Source organism: Gekko japonicus, unplaced genomic scaffold (genome assembly GCF_001447785.1).
Source record: "Gekko japonicus isolate JY-2015 unplaced genomic scaffold, Gekko_japonicus_V1.1 scaffold474, whole genome shotgun sequence".
NCBI classification, from domain to species: Eukaryota; Metazoa; Chordata; class Lepidosauria; order Squamata; family Gekkonidae; genus Gekko; species Gekko japonicus.
The window spans coordinates 1,008,258-1,027,810 of NW_015177020.1; the positions used below are offsets into that span (position 1 = coordinate 1,008,258).

At 48.8% G+C, this 19,553-nt stretch overlaps 1 protein-coding gene across 3 annotated transcripts in view; it reads right to left on the reverse strand.

Moving 5' to 3' along the window:
* Positions 1–19,553, reverse strand: part of GMIP (GEM interacting protein) — a 118,761-nt gene that overhangs the window by 85,769 nt on the left and 13,439 nt on the right. For all 3 annotated transcript variants that reach the window (XM_015427759.1, XM_015427758.1, XM_015427760.1), the window contains exon 2: positions 17,725–17,862. In XM_015427759.1, the coding sequence (XP_015283245.1) occupies positions 17,725–17,862 (138 nt within the window). The remainder of the gene's footprint in view (positions 1–17,724; positions 17,863–19,553) is intronic.

A 19,553-nucleotide genomic window follows, 5' to 3' on the forward strand; every position in this document is an offset into this window, starting at 1 on the left:
CCACGAGGTTCAAGACCTGGAACAGATTGTGGGAAAGTTTTCTCATGTTTCCAATTGTGTAGAAAAACCCACATCCTAAAATCCAAATTCAAAGCAATCAAAAGCTTGAGTTTTAAGTTCTTTTTAGTATTTAGAGTGGATTCCAGGCATCTACTACTGCTAAAGTCTGGAAAGAATAACTTAAATTATCCCCCCTTAAGAGATTTATTTGGAAACTCAAATATAAAACGTGTCTTTCTGTAAATGCCTAATGTTCTCAAGTATATTGGAATTCCTCTTCCAATCGAAGAATAACAATACAGGAATTATTTCTGAAGTAGTAAATACTCCAGTTTATTCAGCACTGCTGAATTTAACTGGGGAATCATAAATCCGTATATGTAGCAGGATTCAGTTTTTCTCGGGACCAGCTACAGTGAAGGACTAACAGAAGCGCTAGCTGAAAGGGGAAATAACTGACTTTGTGTGTTAATTTCTTCTGCCTCGTCACCGCACCTTGTCAAACGGGTTTTTCACATTTGTAGAAGCACCAACAAAATCAAGAAATCCTGTTTGCCTCAGATGACAATGGATTTATGCATAGATCATGAGTAACAATGCCTATTTCATATGAAGACATGAAGCTGCTTTGTACTGAATCAAACCACTGGTCCATCAAAGTCAGTATTGTCTACTCAGACAGGCGGTGGCTCCTCAGTGTCTCAGGCTGAGGTCTTTCACAGCACCCACTACCTGACCCTTTTAACTGGAGATGCCAGGGATTGAACCTAAGACCTTCTGCATGCCAAGCAGATGCTCTTGCCACTGAGCCATGGCCCTTCCTCCTCAATCAGAAGGGGGGGAATGCCTTACTCTGGCCTTCAACAAACCACTGATCTGAACCCACCTAGGCCTTCATATCAGAAGCTCAAAAGAACGACTTCCAAAGTGTAAGTAGTCATCACCGCAAAACCTTAAATGCTCCCAGAGCTCAGCCCCAGAAGCCGTTACCTGCAGAGTCTTAAGTGTGAGCTTTAATGCACCTTGCTCTAAAGAAATCAGAAAGTTGCTACACCTACCGGCTGGTTCTGTGTCTGCCATAGTCAAGTCCTCGGGGGGACTAGCGCACAGATAGCCAGGCGTGAATCCCAGACCCAATCCTTGGCTGATTCAGTCTCCCCAGGCTCTGGTTGGTAGCCCCATGGAAGTCGCATATTCTGCAGTGCCTCGGGGCTGCAAGCTCACAGGCTCTCAAAGGTCTCTTGACAGCCTTTCCTTCCCTGTGAGGAAACTTGTTTTGATTTGCATACGCTTCAGTTTGCAAAAGCGAGGGCTGTTTGGCAATCTTGCTGGCCATACAGGGGGTGTCACTGGTCTGAGGGCTTCTTTTTTATATAAGAGTAGCAAACTTCACATTCTGTTTAGCGGGGGGGGGGATCACAATGTAATGCATCAAATATCATCAGGTGGGACAGCCCTTAGATCTGCCCACCGAAGGCTGGCAGCACTTGTTATAGCATAATTCCGTGTCCAAAACCCTTCACATAAGCTCTGTAACGATTCTGCAACCTCAACTCGATGGTCTCTTTTACAGAGTTGTCGAGAGGATAAGAGTTCTTACATGAGCCCCCAACAGCTGTGTGCTGTGAACTCGTGTTCTGTGAGCCTGGTAAAGGGAAACTGGTAGGGGTCGTTTCGCAGAAAAAGAGGTGCAGGAGCTCATTAGCATAACTCATTAGCATAACATTTGCCTATGCCACACCCCCTGTCATCACCGGAAGTGTGTCCGAAGGCAACACCCACCGCACAGGCTCCACTGGACTGTTTTGGATTGCTAGCTATTGGGGGGGGGGGAATGTGCACATCTGTCCTCGCAGAGGAGGGAGAGCTTGTACCGGAATAAAACTTGGTCTTCAAGTTGCCACTGGACTGTTTTGGACCGGGGGGGGGCAGGGGGGCTCTGCAGCTTACCTGGCTGCTTCTTGCTCTGACTGAGGGCTGCTGGGAGCAGGGGGTGGGGCTTGTTGCATGTGCCCGCCCCCTGGGCTCTTTACTGCCGGAGCTCCGCTCCTGTGCGCTCCTGCAGGAAATGACCCCTGGAAACTGGTATCTTCAACTCCTCGTCTTATTGGTGGCAAAGATGGAAGCATATGCCATATTTGAATAAAAGAATATTTAGTTCTCTGAAGAAGATAACTCAAAACATCCTGTTAGTAGCCATGATATATATTATTCATCAGGCCTCCAGCTCTTTGATTTATGGCTGACCTTCCAGAATGTCATTCAGTTCTTTTGTATTTTTCTCATTCAGGTTTTCTTCCGAGTAGTCATTGGATATACTTGTAATCATCCCATGTATCTCCTGTGTAACCATATGTATTTCTAAACAGACTTTCTATTCATTTTTCATTGTTAGTGGGTAGTTGCTCCCTCCCACCGTTTGTACTGTTGTACTTTTTTTACAGTTGTTACAACTCTGTAAAAGTCCATCGTTCTCTCGCTGTTACAGATGGCTGCCCCTCCTGGCAACCAGCGGGGGATGGGAGGACTTACCAAGAGGAAGAGGAAGGCCTAGGCCACGTTGCTGGTGTTGCACAGGAAGTGATGTCATCATGCTGGTGACTTCTGGGGGACACTTGGATATTTGGGCAAGAACTCTATGGTAAAACTAGTTTCTACCATAGAATTTGTGTTCAAACACCAGAGCATCACTCAGAAGTCGCTGGCATAATGACATCACTTCTGGTGTGACACCAGCAACATGGCCTTGGTCTTCCTCTTTCTACTGGCAAGACCTCCCGCCGGCCAGTTGATTGGTGGCTGGGGGCAAGGCCTGGCAGCAGGGGAACCCCGCCTCCACGGGAGGGGGGTTGGAAACCCCAATGGCTGCCAAATGCGTGCGAATATAGGCTGGCCTAAGGCCACCTAGTAAATTAGTGACTGAAGTAACATTTGAACCAGGAACTTTCTTGCTTACACTTTTAGCCACTATTCTGCTCCTGCCGTCCATCAGAGTATATATCAGAGGTCCCCAATGTGGTGTCTATGCTGACCAAGTGTGCTTAGAAAATGAGCGGGTCCAGAGGGTCGTTTGCCCAGAAAGGCTTCTGATTGGCCACTGGAGATTTGATTGGCTGTGCAGATTTTAAAAAATGTTGTTTCAGCAGCAACTGCCACCACAACACAAAATAACTTCACTGTGTGACTGGAGCAAAGCTGTGGCAGCCATTTTGTGGCTGACTCCACCACACTGTTAGCATTTCAAAGGTGCCCACAGGCTTAAAAAAGGTTGGGGACTAGGGTTGCCAAATCCTTTTAACTCACCAGCGGGGGAGGCTCCGTCCCGGCCGGGAGTTCGGTGTTTGTTCTTGCGCGCGCGCCGCTGCGACATCACCGGAAGTGACGTCAGACGTCGCTGACGTTGGGGGCGTGGCCGAGCTCGTCGGGGGGAAAACATATGGTTTTCCCTCCCGACGAGCTCAGCCACGCCCCCAATGTCAGCGACGTGACTGCGTCACCTCCGCTGACGCAGCTTCGGGGGCGGGGTTTCCCCTGGGCCCGGATTCCTCCGGGGCGGAACTCGGGGGCTCCGAAGCGGGGGGTTCCCCGCCCCCCGGGCACATTTGGGAACCCTATTGGGGACCCCTGGTGTATAGCATCAGGGTATTCAGATATGGCTGGGGACAGATAAAGGGTTGAATCTGGGGACATTTCTACAGACAGAAGGATTTGGACCTACACAGCATGGCTTTCTCACCAATTCTGCCTCCTGGTGCAGGCCAAAATGTCTTCTTAATTTTCCAGGGGGATTTGGGGATGCAGCAGCAGGAAGCGGGGAGGCCACTGAATCATGCTGTGTTGGGGGGGGGGACTTCTTCATTTGGGGGAAAGCTCCAGTCGATCGAAGCCCATCGTTATTAGAAGAAGAAGAAGAAGAAGAAGAAGAGATTGGATTTATACCCCGCCCTTCACTACCCAAAGGTGTTTCAGAGCGGCTTACAAACCCCTTTCCCTCCCCCTCCGCACAACAGACACCCTGTGAGGTGGGCGGGGCTGAGAGAGCTCTTGACAGAAACTGCTCTTTTTCAAGAACAGCTCTTATCAGAACTACTGCTTGCCCAAGGTCATCCAGCCAGGTGCAAGTGGAGGAGTGGGGAATCAAACCGGGTTCTCCCAGATTAGAGTCCGCGCACTTAACCACTACACCAAACTGGCTCCAGTTACAAGAACTGAATGGCGCTTGAGAGGGACACGCTTCCCATTGCACATCCTATTTTTACAGCCCCTGCATCCTCCCAAGGAGCTCAGGAGAGCATACCTGGTTCTTTCCCTTATTTTATCCTCATTGCAACCCTGTGTGGTAGGTCAAACCAAGTGGGAGTGAGTGTCCGGAGCTCATCCAATGAGCTTTCTAGGATTGTCAGCTCTGGGCTGGGAAATACCTAGAGCTGTGGGGGGTGGAGTCTGGGGAAGGTGGGGCTTGGGGAAGGGAAGGGAAGGGAGGAACCTCTGCAAGTCTAAAGTATAAAGTATAATGCCATACCGTCCACCTTCCAAAGTAGCCGTTTTCTTCCAGGGAACTGATCTCTGTTGTCTGGATGCCAGTTGTAATGTATTCAATAGGCTGCCATTGAATGCATAATGTCTTATGAAAACATCTAATTGAAATGCTATGTTAAGCTTTGTCCCGGGCTAGGATCCAAATACATCCAATCACATTGCTAGCCCAGGAAGCACCTAACCAATCACTATCAGCAAGCTCCCTGAGCGGGAACGTCCGTGATTGGTCATTATGTATACAACCTTATTGGTTGGTAAATGTACAGTAGGCGTGGCTACATTAGCCGGGAGAGTTTAAAAGCGGGACAGCTGCAATGTAAAAGCTGTTCTGGCTATCAGATGTTGATCCGTGTTGGAGTTGTGTTTGAGTTGATGAATAAAGCTGAATCTTTGCTGAATCATTCTCCAACTACTTTGTTAAGCGAGTGACTTAACACCAGTTGTAACTCTGGGAGATCTCCAGCCACCACTTGGAAGCTGGCAACCCACGTCTGACTGGGAATTTGAATCCAGGTCTCCCCAGTCCTAGTATGATGTTCGCCACCCTACTAGAGGAGCTAAGTTCAGTTCTGCAGGGGGTTGATCAGCATGTTTTAAAGACCGGAGTACCAGTGGTCTACTTGAGTTTGCAAGACTATGAACTCAGGATCTGTGAAGGCAGAAAGAATTTTGTGTTGACCGATCCTGACTGCATTCTTGCTTAAGAACAGAGGAAGTGCCTTGCTAAATCAAGTTCCACTTTGTCTGACATTCTTGGGCATGCCTCCCCAATTGGTCTTCCCTTCCCCAGCCAGTGCAGAGACAGAAAACAACTTGAACTTTAAATGCATTCTCAAAGCCCCCCCCCGCCAGCTTGGAGAAGGCATTTGTCTCTTTAAATCCCTTCTCCAAGCCAAGCCAGCTGCAGGGGGTGGGGCTTGGAGTATGCCTTTAATATTGCTTTCTTTCCACCTCTCTCTCCGTCACCCCCTCTCTCCCTCCCTCATCTATTTGCTTTCTTCCCATTTTCTTACTTTCCACATTTTGTTCTCTCTCTCTCCCCTCCCTCCCCATCTAAAGTTATCAATTTAATATTAATAAAAGCAAATTTGCATATTTTCCAATAAAAACGTGTGTAATATTTGTTCATGTCTTGCGGCTGCCAAACATCTGATGTTTATTCTATGTGGCTCTTCCGCTGAGCAAGTTTGGATGCCTTGGAGGGTGAACTCTATGGCATCGTACCCTACTGAGGTCCCTTTTATAGCCTGACTATCTCACTGAGACTCAAGGCAGATTTCAGAATATGAAACACAATTCAATCAAATATCAGTAGTCTCTAATGAACAAAACCATGCAGTTGCTTACTTTGTGCCGATTTATTCTGCCCCTGTTAACTTCGGGGAGGAACAAAGTGAGCTCTGGCTCAAAAAAGCTCATGCCGGAATTCATGCTGCTTGTCACTAAGGCGCCGCCAGACCCATTTTATTTTTATTCTTTGCTACAACAGACTAACACGGCTACATCTCTGGAATTAAGCAGGTCACCCCCACCCCCAGCTTCTAAAAGGTCGTACTCGTTTTTTTTAGTCTTTCACAATAAAGTTAAGCTAATTGTCCATTTGTATTACACATAGGAGCTGCGGTGGCTCACGTGGTTAAGACGCTGAACTGCAGGCTGTGGAAGGTCGGTAGCTCAGCAGTTCGAGACCTGAGTTGCCGCATGATGGAGTGAGCTCCCGTCTCTAGTTCCAGCTCCTGCCAACCTAGCAGTTCGAAAGCAAGACATTGCAAGTAGATAAATAGGGACCACTTCGGTGGGAAGGTAACAGCGTTCTGTGCGCCTTGGTATTTAGTCATGCCGGCCACATGACCACGGAAACGACTTCGGACAGCGCTGGCTCTTCGGCTTTGAAACGGAGATGAGCACCGCAACCTTGGACTCGACTGGCTTTCGAGCAAGGGAACCTTTAACCTTTTTATTACACATTGGATCACTAACCTCCAAGTGGTGGCTGGAGATCTCCTGGGATTACAACTGCTCTCCAGGCTATAGAGATCAGTTTTCCTGGAGAGAATGACCACTTTGGAAGGTGGGCACTATAGCATTATACCCCATTGAAGTCCCTCCCCTTCCCAAACCCCGCCCTCCTCAGGCTCCACCCCCAAATCTCCAGATGTCTCCCAACCCGGAGGGGGCCACCCTAACCACACAAAAGATATGTGCAAGATCAGGCCTTAATGTCATTGCCTGTAATATGTTGTTTTCCCTTTTCTCTGTCTGTTTTACATTCTGTAACATTCAGGCCAATGAAGAGTTCTGTTGAGCCCTCGAGTTCGAAAGCTCGTGCACTGTTTTGTGTCAACCTGGCCGGTCCCAATTAAAGGGATTACATGGATTTTGTTCTTATGGGTGAAACGGCCAGTTTTACGTGCTTCTAATATATCTTGTTTGCATGCCAAGGGTCACTGACAGCCACAATTACACACCCCGCTGAAGGCTCTTCATCCTCTGTTGCATTCATTTACTCTGCAACAGTCTGTCCTTCACTGGCCTCGAAAATAGGGTGCGCCTAGTAAATTGATTTTAACCGCCCCTCCCTTTAAAAAAAAGGATTTACTGTGTGTGTTATGTGCTGTCAAGTCACTTCTGACTTATGGTGACCCTATGAATTAATGACCTCCAGACTGTTCTATTGTTAACAGTTTTGCTCAGGTCTTGCAAACTAAGGGCCCTGGCTTCCTTGATTGAGTCCATCCATCTCACGTGGGGTCTTCCTCTTCTCTAGGGTTGCCAGGTACACCCTGGCAACTGGCAGGAGGTGGGTTGGGGAACTTACTGGCAGTAAAGAGACGCCTAAACTGGTGTCCCCAGTCACCTGGTAACATAACTTCCCGTGTGCACTAGAATTGAGGTCATCACATCGTTCGTACCATGGGGTTAGGGTTGCCAGCCTCCAGGTGGGGCCTGGGGATGTCCCGCTTTTACGACTGATCTCCAGCTGGCAGAGATCAGCTCCCCTGGAGAAAACGGCTGCTTTGAAGGGTGGACTCTGTGGCATTGTACCATGCTGAGGCCTGTGGCGTCCTCTTATTTGGGAGGACTGGTTTTCACTGTATATTGCTCTTTGCTTTTGTAAACTGGGTAGTTTCTGCTGCCACCAGGAATTTAAGGAATTCGAAACCTTCTCTCCTTTGCTATTGGTAAAGTGACCTAAAGTCTGGGCTTTTCAGAGGTCTCTGTGGCCCTGAGGAAGGATTGAACTGAATTCTGGGTTAAACTTGAACAAAATATGATTTATTGATTTAGGAACAAAAAGGAGTTGCTGGTTAACTGTAACTGTTATGGGGAAGAGAAACTGGTAAAAGAAACTGGCAAGGTATCACACACAGTCTTTTGATCATAAGATCCCTCTCTGACAAGAATCACTCTTTCACTAGGCAGTCACATGGGCAAAGCTCTTTGTATTAATTCTCTTTATAACTTTGGAGTCTCACAGACCCTTCTCATAGCTCTTTCACATTTAACTCTTAAAGCTGTATATACTGAACTCTAAACTCTTTAATTTTCCACACACTCTGTCAGCTCACTCACTGACTCTGACTCCAACTCAAAACTCCAACTGATTTCTCTAACTGACTTTTCATAACTCTTCAACACACACAGAGAGATTCTTTTCAAAAACTCCTCCCACACTCTCTCACCCTCCAATCACACCACACTTGTCTCCCTCAATCACTCTACTCTGCTATCACTGCACAATGCTGTTACTTTCCCAATGAAGTGGTCCCTATTTATCTACTTGCAATGTCTTGCTTTCGAACTGCTAGGTTGGCAGGAGCTGGAACTAGAGACGGGAGCTCACTCCGTCATGCAGCACACTTGGGTCTCGAACTGCTGAAGTACCGACCTTCCACAGCCTGCAGTTCAGCATCTTAACCACTTGAGCCACCGCAGCTCCTATATACTGAACTCTAAACTCTTTAATTTTCCACGCAGACTCTGTCAGCTCACTCACTGACTCTAACTCAAAACTCCAACTGCTTTCTCTAACAGACTTTCATAACTGACTTCAAGACACACACAGAGATTCCTTTCAAAAACTCCTCCCACACTCTCTCATCCTCCTATCACACCACACTTGTCTCCCTCAATCACTCTACTCTGCTATCACTGCACTCCAACCAAACATTTAAAGAGACACACACACTCTTAAAACAAGGAATCATTACAAGGCCCCTCCCCTCCCCAAACCCTGCCCTCTTCTGGATCCACCCCCAACGTCTCCAAGTATTTTCCAACCCAGACCTGGCAACCCTATGTGGGGTACTCTGGTATTTGGGCATAGTTTCAGAGGGTAACCATGCTGGAAAGAAGAAGAAGAAGAGTTGGATTTATACCCCACCCTTCACTACCCGAAGGAGTCTCAGAGCGGTTTACAATTTCCTTCCCTTCTCCTCTCCACAACAGACACCCTGTGAGGTAGGTGGGGCTGAGAGAGCTCTCTCTAGAACTGCCCTTGAGAGAACAGCTCTGAGAGAACTGTGACTGACCCAAGGTCACCCACCTGGCTGCATGTGGAGGAGTGGGGAATCAAACCCAGTTCTCCCAGATTAGAGTTCGCGCTTCTAACCACAACATCAAACTGGCTCTACACCAAACTGGCTCGAAGAATAGTTAGATTAGATTCCGGTAAAAATTTAGAGACCAAGTATCTGACGAGGGGAGCTTTGAATCTCGAAAGCTCATACCCTGAAAATCCCGTTGGTCTCTACGGTGCCACTGGAGTCCAGTCTAAATATTATTTGAGCAAAAGCTCTAATGGTAGAAGTGATTTTTACCGTAAAGTCTTGCCCAAATACCAGAGCATCCTGCATTGCTGGCAGTGAGATCACTGTGTGGCTGGCAATTCCAGACTAGGCCTCCCGTTGCTGTCAGTGTCTTCCCACCCTCCAGCTGATTGGCCGTGAGGTGAATGGACCCCAGGGCGGGGAGTCTCCTGCCTCTAGAGGGGGGCCTGGTAACCTTACACTTTTCCTACTGCCTTCAACCTTTCCTAGCCTGGTTGTCTTTCCCAGTGAGTCTTGTCTTCTTGTAATGTAACCAAAGTACGATAGCCTCAGTGTAGTCATTTTAGTTTCTAGGGAGATTTGGGGCTCAATTCAATCTAGAACTCTCTCTTATTTGTCTTTTTTTTGGCAGTCTACGGTATCTGTGAGGGCCGCAGTGGCTCAGAGGTTAAGAGGCTGAGCTGCAGACTGGAAGGTCTGTATGTAGCAATGTTCCCTCTAAGCTGTGGAGCCCTGTGAGCAAAAATTCTCCTTTGTGAGCTACTGGCATTAAAGTTGTGAGCGAGCAGTTTGGCTACTGCATAAATGAGTCTGCTCTGGAGCCATCCTTCCTGAGCGAAGACGAAAATGTTTGAGCTGGAGGCTAAAAAACTGTGAGCTAGCTCACACTAACTCAGCTTAGAGGGAACATTGGTCTGTAGTTCGGCAGTTCGAGACCCTAGTGCCGTGTGATGGAGTGAGCTCCCATCTCTGGCCCCAGCTCCTGCCAGCTTAGCAGTTTGAAAGCAAGAAATTGCAAGTAGATAAACAGGTACTGCTTCAGTGGGAAGGTAACAGCGTTCTGTGCGCCTCGGCATTTAGTCATGCCGGCCACATGACCACGGAAATGTCTTCAGACAGTGCTGGCCCCTGGGCTTGGAAACGGAGATGAGCACCGCAACCTTAGAGTCGGATTCGACTGGCTTTCGAGCAAGGGAAACCTTTACCTTTTTTAAATGATATCTGTAAACATCTCCTCCAACTAGGGTAGCCAGGTCTTACCTGGCTGCCGGCAGGGGGCTCCAGCCTGGGTCCCCGGCGCTTCTGGCACATGAGAAAAGCATGCCCCGCGATGACATCACACGGAAGTGATGTCATCATGCCGGGCACCTCATGCAGGAGACATTCTAGCATTTGGCCAAAAACTTTATTTTCTCCATAGAGTTTTTAGTCAAATGCTAGAGCGTCTTCTGCGCAATGTGCCCGGCACAATGATGTCACCTCTGGGTGACATCATTGAGCCGGGCATGTAGGGCATGCTAGGGCTCTTCAGGGGTGGAGCTCCCCCACCAGCCAGCTGGCTGGTAGAGGATTGGGGCCTGAAAGCGGGGAAGCCCCCACCCCGATTGGGGAGATGGCAACCCTACCTCCAACGCTGCATTTCAAATGAATCCATTTTCTTCTAGTCAGCTTTCTTCATTGCCTGACTTTCAAATCCATGCATAGTAAAGAGGAATACCACAGTATGAGCTATTTTGGTCTCCAGCAACCCCTCCTTACATTTAAGGATCTTTTCTAGTTCTGTCATGGCTGCCCTTCCCAGTGTCAATCTCCTTCTGATTTCCTGGTTGCAGAACACATTAGGGTCACAATGATCTGGTTAGCTGTGTTAGTCTGTCTCTATGGGTACGTTCAGACTTCAGTATAGGTGCCAGTTGCAATCGTTGTACTCACCGGCGTTCAGACGGGGAACATCTGCCTCCTGTCCCTAACCGGTGTAAAGCCCTTTATACCGTTGCACTCTGCCACTAGGTCCCAAGTCGTGGTATCCTGAGTGCAACGGTTGTAAACGCTGTATCTCGCCGTCCGATCGCTCTCCACCGGTGCCTAGCCATTTCCGTCGGAAGCCTGAGGCTTCCGTTTCCCCCCCCGCCATTTTTTAAAAAAACTGAGCGATATGCGCTTGGGCGAAGCTTCGCCCTGAGCGTTTGTTTAAAAAAAAAAAAGCCCTTACTTTAACTATCCGGAGGAGTCTGGGACTTAAGGGAGGCCAGTTTGGGCTTTAAACTTTAAAGGTAAGTCCTTACCTTTAAAGTTTAAATGTAATGGAGGGGGTTTGAGTATGTGCAAAGATCGCCATTCTGTGAATGGCTGCCTATGCGCATGCTCAAACTGTGTTTTTTTTTTAAAAAAAACAAAACGCCGACGCCCGCAGCGTGTGACCGGGCATACAACGATGGGATCCGCAAAATGGAGGTAAGTGTGATCACGTTTCTGCTGGCATAAACTGCACCGGTTCCAACCGGTGCAGTTTATGCCGGCAGAAAGGCCCCATCTGAACGCACCCTATCAGTAGAAAAGAGCAAGAGTCCAGGAGCTGCCACAAATGTTGCTAGTCTTTCAGGTGCTGCTGGACTCTTGTTCTTTTCTAATCATCTGGTTGTACTTCTGATATTGGCAAACTGCCACTCCAAACACATTCCATTACATTTATTCTCTGGATAAGCCATCATGGAGAGGAAGGAAAGCATGGCATTGTGTTTCCCTGAGCATGCACCAGCGTGCACGGAACACCAGAGATGAATCCACACCCACACAAAGCATTAATATCCAGACACCCAGAAAGCTGAAACCTGCACAACAGAGACTTGAATGACTCACATTGCAGGAAAGGCAAGCTCCAAAAAAACTCCTAAAGACGATAGGGACAGTAATTCAGAAAGGAACAAGAACCAGTCAAAAAGGACCATCCTTGTCAAATACAAACAATTGGCGCAAAGGAGGCTTCACCTACACCAGTGATTTCATCCCTATCCGTGTAGTCATACTAGCTAGAAGTATGCTGAATCACATCCATTTCATCCTTCCAAAGAGCTCAGAGTGATGTACACGGAGATCCCTGCCTTCACTATATCCCCACAACAACAACGAGAGAAAGGCTGAGAGAAAGTGACGGGCCCACTGCCACAAAGTAAGCTTTGGGTGGATTCGAACCCAGGACTTCCAATCTTAGTCCTGCACTCGAGACACTGTACCACAACGGCTCATGTAACAGCTTTCGTGCTTCCACTGCATGATCAATCCACATTACCAGCCCTACCCAAAATTCCCTCCTTGTTCTAAACTGTTAGTACACTGCCACAAAGTAAGCTTTGGGTGGATTCGAACCCAGGACTTCCAATCTTAGTCCTGCACTCGAGACACTGTACCACAACGGCTCATGTAACAGCTTTCGTGCTTCCACTGCATGATCAATCCACATTACCAGCCCTACCCAAAATTCCCTCCTTGTTCTAAACTGTTAGTACATTGGTGTAGATTCTACCCGACGGGATGCGCTATAATGCTATAGTGACATACCTAGATTTGAGTACAGTAGCATCTAAGAGATTAACACGGTGTTGTGTGGTATAAGCTTCCAAGAGTCAAAATTCCCTTCATCAGAAGCAAGATCTTGCATCTGATGAACAGAGCTTTCGAGTCTCTAAGGTGCTACTGAACTTGAATCTAGCAGCTCTTCTGCAGACCAACAAAAGCTATAGTAATATAGCGCTATTTAGCACGTGGGGGGATCCAACTCAGAACAGCATGACATGCGGCAATGTTCCCTCTAAGCTGTGGAGTCTTGTGAGTAAAAATTCTACTCTGTGAGCTACTGGCCTTAAAGTTGTGAGTGAGCGATTCGACTTGCTGCATAAATTACTTTGCTCTGGAGCCATCCCTTCCTGAGCGAAGACAAAAGTGGGTGAGCTGGAGGCTAAAGAACTGTGAGCTAGCTCACACTAACTCAGCTTAGAGGGAACACTGGCGGCCAGGCCCGTATGCACGGGGGTGCCTATCAGTGCCCGGCACTCTCCCCAAACAGCTGTGCCTCCCCGCCTGGCTTGCTGGGGGAGGGGAAGCCCGTCAGCCTGCACTTGGCTTGCTGCCGGTGCAATTGTAATGCCTGAGCTGCTTCGCGAGGTGCAAGACGAAGTTCCGGGGCTCTTCCGCATTCTGATATCCACCACTTCTGTGTTCCTATTGCTTCAGGGGTGTTATGTACGGGGACCCCCACCAGGGGTCCCCGGCACATGCAGGAGCTTGGCTCCTGGAACAAAGGAAATTTTGGATCCTGGTTTCCCCCAGCCCCAAACAATAGCCACTTGGGGGGGACATTCAAACCCTCCAATGGGAATGGGGGGTGCTTGGTGGATATGTATATTGTTGGCCCTGTTGGGCCGTTAGGGTTAGTCTTAGTTGGAGTGAAGTACAATAAACGTGTGCAAAAGCATGTCGTCGTCTGAGTCCTCCATGTGGCGAACCCAGTACTTTACAAGGGGTCCCCCCCCCCCAACGTGTTTTGCTCTCTCTAGTAGTCCCAGAGGGAGCAAAACACATGTGGAAAGGGGGGGGGACTCAAAGCAATAGTGACAAACAAGTAACAAAAATGAGAATGCAGAAGAGCCTTTGCTCTCCTCTCGGATTACCTGCAAAGGCGGGGCGGGGTGTAGGAAGGGGATACAAGGAGTTAAGGGGCTGCTCGGCGGGTTATTGTCCTGCTGCTGCTGGCTAGTCAGCAGAACCTGGTTGTGTCTGTCTCTCCCAGCTCCTTCAGCAATGCTTGCCAGACATCTTGGAGCTTCTGGGGGTAGGCTTTGGCTCCAGAGCAATGCACCACGCTTCAGAGAGAACACAGCTCCCAGACACAAATCCGGACCTTCCTCTATTATTTCTGAAGTGCCCCAGGTGCTGCTCCCCACCCCGTCTTTGCCTGTCACCTCTTACCTGGCCACGTCTCTCCTCCTCTGTATTTCCCTAACAACAACAATCCTGTGATGCAGACAGCTCCAATGTACTAAACTGCCCACTTGGGGACCCCCCTAACCAGGGGTCATTTCCTGCAGGAGCGCACAGGAGCGGAGCTACGGCAGTAAAGAGCCCAGGGGGCGGGCACATGCAACAAACCCTACCCCCTGCTCCCAGCAGCCCTCGGTCAGAGCAAGAAGCAGCCAGGTACATTGCAGAGCCCCCCTGGCCCCCCGGTCCAAAACAGTCCAGTGGCACCTTTAAGACCAAGTTTTATTCAGGTACAAGCTCTCCCTCCTCTGTGAGGACAGATCTGCACGTCCCCCCCCCAGTAGCTAGCAATCCAAAACAGTCCAGTGGAGCCTGAGCGGTGGGTGTTGCCTTCTGACACACTTCCGGTGATGCCAGGGGGTGTGGCATATGCCAATAAGTTATGCTAATGAGTTCTGCTAATGAGCTCCTGCCCCTCTTTTTCTACGAAATGACCCCTGCCCCTAACAAAAAATTTCTGGGTACACTGCTGCATGCAGCTAACTGGGCAAGAGGCAGCGTTGGAACGACGACAGACACAGGCTCTTCATCTGCCCCATTTGGGCAGTCACTCTGAGCTATTTTACAACCTTCCCTGTCCAAGCCACCACCCGGAGGGAGCCACGGGGCAGAGAGCCACCATGCAGAGGAGGCGTGGAATCTGCACTTGCACCAAAGGGGCTGGCCCGGTCCCAATGGCCAACTGGCTTCTGGAAGTCCTGGGCCTGTTGGGTAAAGCCTTGCATGGCTGGAGAGCAGAGCGACAGTCTTAGGGGTTGCAAGCTCTTTGGGGCTGGGACCTGTCCCATTGCTACGGTGGGGCTATTAGGGGCTTCTCCACCTCCCTTAAAGGGACAGCCTCACAAGATTTCCCTCAAAACGATTTTATAATAATTTCCCAACATTTTTTAAAAAGACGTGCATTCCCTGGCTGTCCTGCGGCCACCCGCGTGCCAAGCAGACCTTTTTTAAAAAGATGAGCGTGAGTCACCTGCCCCCCCCAACGAGAAGAAACCGCAGTGGTGCTTCTGTCCTCCACCCAAAGTGAAGAGCTCCCTTCCAAGACGCAAAGAACTCTCACGGGGTCATGGCTCGTCCAGAGCTCCACTTCCACAAAAAGGTGAAAATGGTTGCTTTGGGGAGGGCTCGGACCCCATGGAGCCTCTCGGGCCCAGAGCAACCCCCCCCCCCGTCAGAAAAATAATGGCATCCCCACCAGAAATAAATTTGCCTCACAAGCCACAAAACCCTGGCTACGGACCTGGTTGGGGTCCTGCCTCCTTGGCTACTCCGCACAGCACCCGTTGATGCCACACAGAAGCGGACCATGCCTACAAACCGTGGCATGGTACAGTCTATGGCAGGGAGGGCCAAGACCCTTTCCGAGGAAGGGAAGAAGTCAGGACCAGCCCCTCTGCCTTCCCTGCTCTGCAGAAAGTGGGAACAAGACCACAGGATCACAGCAGGGTTAGATCTCAAGTTATGAGCACCACAGTGCTCAGAATTAAGCTTTCCCACCTCCCGCTTCTCTCTGCAGCGTGTGCTCTTGCCCCCCCCCCGCCATCTCCACAGCCACCCTGTGAAGTACGTTAAGGCTGGCTGAAGAGTTTGTCCCCAATTCACATTGTGCTCTTCCTGTCTTTCCTAGCTACGCTTTCTCATAGCTATGCTATGGGGCGTGGGGAATGAGTCACTACAGTAGCTGTGGCAACCACGCCCCCAAGAGCCAATGCAAAGTCACTGCAAAGCACCGTGTAAGGGAAAAATCAAAGAAAAAGGTGGAGAAAGTGCACTGAAAACTCCCAAGTGTGAAAGCTCTGTTGCCCATTTGCTTGCCTCTGTATCTGCAGTGGCGGTATAAACCAAGCAGAGAATCCACCCCCAGGTGGATGCAGCTGCCCTTGTTGCCACAGACTCTTACAAATAGATCAGCAAAACAGTAAAAACAGCCTCTTAGGATCCAATTAAAGAGTTTCGGTTTGGGTTTTCTACAGCAAATTAAATCTACATTGCACCTTCACGGGACTGGCCCCTGAACACGAGCTGCTCCGTCGATAGGAAAAAAAACTGCAAACCGACGTGGCAAAGGACTGAGTCACAAAGAGGAAGACGGCTCTGCCTCCACTTCTGCATTTTCTAAGCCACAGCGAAAAAGCTCGCCAGTAACAGCCTTCCAAAATATATTTTCCAACATGCTAAAATCCACCCAGTCTTCTGACTCCTGCGCTCTTTGGCGGACAGGATCGCTTTTTAGGTGGAAACTGGATATCACAACACAGTGAGATGTGCATAGAGGCTCCTTCCAGAGCGGTGATTGGCTCACGATCAGTCACTGGTAGGGTTGCCACCTCTGGGTTGGGGAATACTGGAGATTTTTTGGGGGGGGGGATGAAGCCTGTGGAGGGCCGGGTTTGGAGTGGAGAGGAACCTCAGCAGGCTGCAATGCCATAGAGTCCATCCTCCAAAGCAGCCATTTTCTCCAGGGGAACCGGTCTCTGCCGTCTGGAGATCAGTTATAATAGCAGGCGACCTCCAGGCCCCGCCTGGAGGTTTAGTGTAACTCCTTCACCTTTTCATAATCAACAAAAGTTTCTGTTTACAAACATTCCATCAAACATCTGAGGATGAATACATGCCAATAGTTACATGAATGCAAACAGTCCTATTTTGTTTGCACGAATGTATCTATTGGCATGTATTCATCCTCAGAAGTCTGATGGAATGTTTGTAAACCATTTCATTTCCTTCATTGGCATAAAATACCTTTCAAAGGATTACTATAAGAAGAAATATACATTTAAAACCATGTATAGCCAGACATATAAAACATAAGGTAGCATAAAACAATTACTCATTGGAAGCTTTCCTGACGTCGCTTTATTGCTGATTGTAAAAACATGGCTACGTTCACTGATATTTCCAGAACAGAGTCATTTAAAAGACGGTGCACTTTTAAAGCATCAGGAAGGTTCGTCATGTTGGCTAGGATAGGATTTAAATGTAACAGCGTTCCGTGCACCTTGGTGTTTAGTCATGACGGCCACATGACCACGGAAATGTCTTCAGACAGCGCTGGCTCTTCGGCTTTGAAACGGAGATGAGCACCGCAACCCTAGAGTCGGATTCGACTGGCTTTCGAGCAAGGGAACCTTTAGCTTTTTAAAACCACATAAAATTGGCAATGCAATGCAAACAAATATGCGAAACCGTTTCAATACATCCAGAATTGCAATGGCAAAGTCTATCTGCAAATACTATGTTATTATATCTCCCATGCAAGATTGCTGATGGTATTACATTGAATCTTGCTAGAGAGAAGGCTCTGCGCTGTTGCGGTGCTTGTATACCAGATAGATATGGGGATGTTTGTAAATAGAAACTTTTGTTGGTTCTGAAAAGGTGAAGGAGTTACACTCAGCTTTGATAAAACAAAGATATAGTTATTATATCACAGTTGTACTTTTGTTGTTTACCATTCCGACCCGTGACCTCCCTTACTTTTAACCCACTCTACCAACCAGCAGCTGGGTTTCTATTGCATATGGCCGCACCATTGTCTGGAAAGGATTTAAAAACCTTGTTCAGGGCAGCTTGTCAATACCTGAGGTTAGGCACTTACCGTTCACACAGGAAATGAGAGTAGCCGTGGCTGGATGGATGACTTCACAGTTCATGGCCGGGTATTTGCTCAGAAAGGATGAGACAGCTCGGAGCAGTTTAGCCAGTTTAACTTCAACGGGGCGGGCATGTACACTACCTGCAAACAAAATCACAGGTGATAAGATGTTCTAGCTGGTATGTGGCAGAAGGACATTGTTGTTGTTGTTCAGTCGCACAGTCGAGTCCAACTCTTCGCGACCCCATGGACCAGATCCCACCAGGCCCACATTAGGCCCACACAGTTGCCTTTTACAGATGTTCAAAACTCAGGTTTTTGACACACCTCCTATATATTAAGCTGACCAAATCCACGTTAAGAAATTCCTGGAGATTTGGGGGTGGAGCCGGGGGATGATGCGGTTTTGAGAGAGAAGGGCCCTCAACAGGGTATCATGCCATGGAGTCCACCCTCCAAAGCAGCTGTTTTCTCCAGGGGAACTGATCTCTGCAGGTCGGAGATGAGCTGTAATTCCGGGATATCTCCATGTCCCACCTGGAAGATGGCAACACTACATTATAGCAATGTATCCTATTGCAGCTCATCTCCTGGCTACAGAGATCAGTTCCCCTGGAGAAAATGGATCCTTTGGAGGGTGGACTCTCTGGCATTGTCCCTGTCCTCCCCAGGCTCCACCCCCCAAATCTCCAGGAGTTTCCCAACCTGGATCTGACAACCCTACTCCTCCATCTCCCACCAGTAGCCAGGGAAAACCTGGCAGCCCTGTCATTGCAGCTGGACTGGCTTGCCCACACAAGAAAACCTGGTAGCAAATTATTGCTCTAGTGAAACAGTAGCACAATATGCAGCAATGTGTGGTCACAGCCCAAGTTGTCTTTCTACAAAACATTAATTGAGGAGTGATTGTGTCCATAGCACAACACTGTCTGCATCATGAACGATTTGTTATATTGGCAAATGATGGTTCCCAAACCCACGTTTGCTGAGAACTGAAAAGTAGAGAAGGAGAAGGACACTAGCTGGACTACTGCAATGGCCTTTGGATGGGGCTGCCCTTGAAGACTGGTTTGGGAATGTCAGATGGTGAAAAATGCTGCAGAAAGACTGCCTGCTGACAACAATCCATTGGAAACACATCTCACTTGCATTGGGGGGGGGGGAACTATGCTGTCTGGCAGCTCTCTTCCAATCACAATCCAAAGAGCTAGGCATGACTCATAAAGCCTCCAACAGTCTCCAGCGCTGTCCAAAGACGTTTCCGTGGTCATGTGGCCGGCATGACTAAACACCAAGGCGCACGGAACGCTGTTACCTTCCCACCGAAGTGGTACCTATTGATCTACTTGCAATGTCTTGCTTTCGAACTGCTAGGTTGGCAGGAGCTGGAACTAGAGACGGGAGCTCACTCCGTCTTGCGGCACACTCGGGTCTCGAACTGCTGAACTACTGACCTTCCACAGCCTGCAGTTCAGCGTCTTAACCACTTGAGCCACCGCAGCTCCATTGTTGTGGTACCTTGTGGATTTAAAGAGCGTGATCAGACAGTGACATCTGCCTTCTGTGCCCCAGTCATCGCCACCCCATTCTGCCCCGTATTCAAAGTGGAGTTAATGGACACTGGGGAATGTCCAGTCTTTACAGAGGCCAGTGCTTTCACCCTGCATTTCCAGCTGCCTGAACTCCCCTGTTGTGAAGTCAAGCCATTTGGGAAATCTGAACCTTCCATTTCTGCCTCCTTTGGGCCATGGTCAGACATGCCCTTAGATCCAACTCAGCTGCGCATGCCTGATGGATCTAAAGGGCATGATCAGACATCAGCATTTGGGAAA